The sequence below is a fragment of the Arachis ipaensis genome, chromosome B04, assembly GCF_000816755.2.
Source record: "Arachis ipaensis cultivar K30076 chromosome B04, Araip1.1, whole genome shotgun sequence".
NCBI lineage: Eukaryota > Viridiplantae > Streptophyta > Magnoliopsida > Fabales > Fabaceae > Arachis > Arachis ipaensis.
The window spans coordinates 701662-706771 of record NC_029788.2 but is presented as its reverse complement, the minus strand read 5'-3'; the positions used below and the strand labels follow the sequence as shown (position 1 = coordinate 706771).

Sequence of the window (5110 nt, the reverse complement as noted above, 5' to 3'; positions counted from 1 at the left end):
TATCTTTTCACGGGGGCCATGAACTTATCAAAATATCTTGATTGGTTTTCTTACATTTTTTGTTTGGTAGGGTCGTAATTCATTATTTATAGTTTCGCACATGTGCGCTTGGGTTCATTTTCTTGATGCAATTGTCACAATACTTTGACGAGATTATAATGATGATATAATAAAATGACTAAAATCAATGATGTTAAATGTATCCAACTATATACAAAAAATAGTTTGATAGTCTGATTTATTTTTTGACAAGTTGTAAACGGAGGCTTTTTTTTTTATATATGGAAGTAAAAGTGGTGATATATCTTAACAGATCGGAAGGTCCGATTTCTATACTTCAAATTTTTTAATTTTTTTAATTGAAATCTTTCAGTTCGATTTCTGTTCTCTCACAAATCTCTCCGTCTGATTTTACAAATCTCTCAGTCCGATTTCTGTATTCTCACAAATTCGACGGTTCGATTTTTATACTTCTTACAAATCGGACAATTCAATTTTTGTTTATCTAATTAAACAATTTCACATTTGAGAATAATACCCTATCAACCCACATTTTGAAAAAACACCGTCCAATATCAAAAACAAAATCTGGTAAACTGATGTTGGACTAGAGTGAAAAGTAACAGCATATACGAATCTTAGCACTAGTAGCTACAAATAAGAAGGTGTCCTTTAATTAATTTTAATAATTAAAAAAGGACGAGGTTGGTGGCGAGAGGGTCCAGCTCCACCACATGAAATGGTGAGTGAGTGCGTGCATTGTGCTCTTATTGCATGATACATTGATACTCCATCTTGTTTTATATTTATACTAACTATATCATGATCCATGTTTGTCTTTGTCTACCTCTTTGTCGATCATAGATATCATATATCAGGCTGGCGGCTGCGCTAAACCACAGAGGTCCCAAATAATTAATCAAAACAAGACTAGTGCTGTATGTTTGGAGTTAAGCCCATGTTACCATATGCATTTATTAAAATTAAATTCATATGAAATACATGATTCTTCAAATAGTCATGTCATGTCGTTTGTACTTTTGGTGAGTGCAAAAAGACTCATTAGACGGTATGTATAAGTTAAAAAGGGCAACATAATAACTCTTTTCTCTTCATATAATCAATGTTAATGCCATAAGTCAAATACTTTCAGTGAATTTTGCAAGACTCTATTAAAGTAATAAAGATGGTTTTCCAGACAGAAATCACTTAATATATAAATTGTACAAATTAAATGAAGAAAGAATCAAATACTTTCAGTTAATAATCAGTATTCATACTGTGTAACTTTATATTATCATTTTAATTTTAGAAAGAGTTTAAGATGTTGTTGTTGTTGTTATTAGTAAAGTGTTTTTTGGTGGTTTTAGTTTTGGTGACTAATGATAGCATGAATTTGATTTACAAGTAAAATATTGATACATGGCAAGAAAATCAAATCTAATACCAAAATGATTCTTTCCTTCTTTTATAATTTTTTAATCATATTTATAATGTTTAATTATTCTATTGGTCCCTATAGTTTTACAAAATTTTTAATTAGGTCTCTGTACTTTTTTTTTTTCTTTTAATTGAGTCCTTGCACTAAATTTTTTTTAATTAGTCCCTACACTTTTTTTTCCTTTTATTTGGGTCTCTGCTCCAATTTTTTTTTTGTTGGCTCTTTATAAAATTAAGTCAATTACTATCAAGAGGGACCTAATTGAAAAAAAATTTAGTGCAGGGACCAATTAAAAGAAAAAAAAGTATAAAAACCTAATTAAAAATTTCGCAAAACTATAGGGACCAACAGAATAATTAAACCTATTTATTAATAAGCATGTTAGGATTAGTATACTTATTTCGTTTATTGTTAGGATTTGGGCCGGTATTCAGTTAAAAAATTATTTTGGTGTTATTTTTTTAAAATTATTTTAATAAAAATAATTATAAGAAATTATAAGAGAAAGAGAGAACTAGTTAGATTTGATTTTTTTTGTCATGTGTCAATATTTTACTTATAAATCAAATTCATGTGATCTTTACTCACCAAGACTAAAGCCACCAAAGAACTTTCCATTGTTATTATTATGTCTGAAAATGTATGTAGAAGGGATTTTGGGTTAGAAAGAGAATGAATGGTCCCAAGTATGTTACAGAGGAAAGCACGAGGAAGAGGCATACGAGTGCTACATCATATTAAACTCACATTAAAGTCAGTAATGACATCTGACTATTGATATTAGATACAGTGAACTTTGAATGAGAACGATGGTAACAAAACAACAGTGTTAACCGAGAGGGAGCAAAATTCCGATTTTGTATTTACTATTAGACTATGAGAGAGAGAGAGAGTAGAGAGTTGCTGATTCAATGAAAGTTATTTGAGAGTGAATAGAAAGGATCCAAAAATGGTGGGACAGAAATCACAAAATTGACAAGCCTCCTAATTGGACTTTCCATCCATAATGATATCCGTGGTGGTGGTAGGTGAAAGCAGATAGAAACTTAGAACTTGGCTTCAAGTGAATCATATATTTCATTCAGCTGTTTAGTGTTGAGGGACATGTGGAGAATTCAAATTTTATTACTATCTCCCATCTTAATTGAAAATTCATTCGGACAAACTAATACTGAATATTAAACTATTAGTGTACCTGGAAACTCATCTTTGATGGAGTCTTACTTGTTAGGATATTTCAGATGTATAAAAATGACAAAAAAAAATCTTGATATTGCTACTTTGCTAGTATTCTTTTTTTTTTTCCCGTTTGGTTGGGGCAGTGGTTTCTTGTTTGTATAGTTTTTTTTATGGGCTTCAAGTTATTTGTCAATATTTTTCACGGCCTCTATTACTTGGTAATAGGGTTTGGGCCCAATTGATATGTTAATACTTAATAAACAGTGGCAGGGGCCTAGCCCATGACAACGACCAAAAGAAAATAAAAAACAGTGGCAGGCTAACAGCATGGTATTAGATATTTAGATCTATATTACTAGTTTCCCATGTAACTTAAGGGGTATTAGCATTGCTCTTAACATAAGGTCCTTAGGTCGAAACTGGCACTCAGAAGATGCAAACAGCATGGTATTGGCGTTTACATTTTTTACCACCAGTATGCAGAAGCTTGCTGTAATGCTTCTCACTGGCAAAGTGGCAAGTAGCAACTTTTTCATGAACACGCCTCTACCATGTGAATTCTCTTACAATTTCTCTTTTATGGTAAATTCCTACCCCAGCCGTTTATACATAGTAATAATTTCCAGCTTAACCTCTAAATAGTATAGAGCGCAATGATATCAACAAGTTTGTGCTCAAATGCACTATCACAGCTTGAATACAACAATTCAACGAGAGAGAGAAGAAAAATAAGGCTTGATTCAAACATTATTTATTCACCAAAAAGAATCTAAATGACTATAATACAGTTGCAAGTCCTAACATATGAACATAAAGAATCAATGAATACACACAAAATCTTATTTGTTTTTCTCCCTATCTCTAATTATCTTGAGTCCAATATACCTGTAGGCAGACATAAATGAATATGAATAATAATGAGCGCAAGTGTATGTATAATAATGAAGACAAGAGGAGTTGAAAGCAAAGGTAACTTACCGTCCAAGCATCATGAGGGTGGCCTGAGGGTTGGTCCCAGGGGAGACACTGAACACAGAGCCATCCACAATGCGGAGGGAGTCTACACCGATGACCTTGAGATCGGGGTCCACAACCCGGCCGACGACGCAGCCGCCATGGTAGTGCCATATGGTGCTGACAGTGCGGCGGCAGAAGTCAGCCATCTGGAGGAAGTCGTCCTGGTCAGGAGGCAGGGCAGGGCCCACAAACCTGAAGTCTTGGGCTCCAAGCCAGTTCCTGAACTTGAAATCATTCAGCGCCCTGCTCTTAAGAACAGCTCCTATCTTCCTGCTGCCATTCACGCACCTCTCCACATCCACGGGGTTGTTGAAGTAGTTGAACCGAACCACTGGGTTGAACCGCACGTCCGTTGAGCCTAGCCTGAGGAAGCCGCTGGAGAGGGGACCAGAGATCTTGGCGATGAGGGTGGCCACTGTGAGGTACAGAGGGGAAGAAGGAGTACGAATGAAGACGCTGTAAGGAGGAGACGCGAATGGGATCACATTGGAGGCAGCCTCCACGTAAGCACCAGAGTCGGTGATGCCCACCACCTGTATGAGGGAATGCTCCAGAGGAACTGACGGAACAATGGTGATCCCATTGCGAGGGTTATCATACAAGAAATGCCCCACATACGGAAGGTGATGCGCCACCGGAATCCCCCACGAAGAAAGATACGGTCGAGGACCCATTCCACTCAGTAGAAGCAGCTGAGGGCTTCCGATTGCTCCCGCTGACAGGATAACCTCTCCCTCCTTGTGTACCATCGCGTGGTGGTACCTTCCCGTCAGGTCACGGTACAGAACGCCAATGGCGGAAACCCTTGATGATGACTTTGGCGAAGAAGAAGCCAGCAGCACGCGCTCCACGCTCGCGTAGATTCCCACCTTTATGTTCGACGTTCTTGCGTACCGGAGGAGATCGGCGGAGCTGTGCCTCGTGCCGCGCTCGTCGAAGGTGGATCCTCCGATCTTGGTTCCCTTAGCGTGCTCCAGAGTGAAACCGTTGTACGGTGCGACTCCGGCCTCCAGCAAACCGTCGCGAACGGCGGATTGCCAGGTGCGGAGGTGTGGCCGGAAGACGATTTCGCGTTCGACCCACTCGTAGGACTCGTTGACGAGGTTGAGGTCCCATTGGAGGCCGGAGCGGGTGAAGAAGTCTGGGTCGGCGCGGCTGTAGAATCCAGCGTTGATGGCGCTGCTGCCGCCGAGGACGCGGCCGCGGGCGTTGGGGACGCCGTCGTCGGAGGTGAAGGACTGTGCTGGTGAGTAGGGGTCGTGCGCATTGGCGGCGAGGATAGTGGCCAAGAAGCCTTCTTGGGACATGAGGTTGGGGTGGCGGTGGGGGAGGCCGCCCCGCTCGAGGAGGAGGACGCGGGCGGAGTGTGAAATTGTGGCTGCGAGGGGGCAGCCGGCGGTGCCTCCTCCGACGATGATGTAGTCGTAGTAGTCTTCCAAGGGAAGGTCGGTGGCGTTTACGACGAACTTGGTG

General features: G+C 39.7%; 2 protein-coding genes across 2 annotated transcripts in view; both read right to left on the bottom strand.

Annotated features, from left to right (window-relative positions):
- LOC107638370 (4-coumarate--CoA ligase 1) overlaps positions 528-5110 on the bottom strand; it is a 22405-nt gene continuing 17822 nt past the window's right edge. Inside the window, exon 4 of the mRNA XM_021120305.1 lies at positions 528-547. Coding sequence (XP_020975964.1) covers positions 543-547 — 5 coding nt within the window. The 3' untranslated portion in view covers positions 528-542. The remainder of the gene's footprint in view (positions 548-5110) is intronic.
- On the bottom strand, positions 3343-5106 carry LOC107635832 ((R)-mandelonitrile lyase-like; the record flags this gene model as incomplete). The annotated part of the gene is made up of 2 exons (XM_016339394.2): positions 3343-3505; positions 3599-5106. Coding segments are annotated over 2 exons (1554 nt in total), but the record flags the coding sequence as incomplete, so codon positions are not given.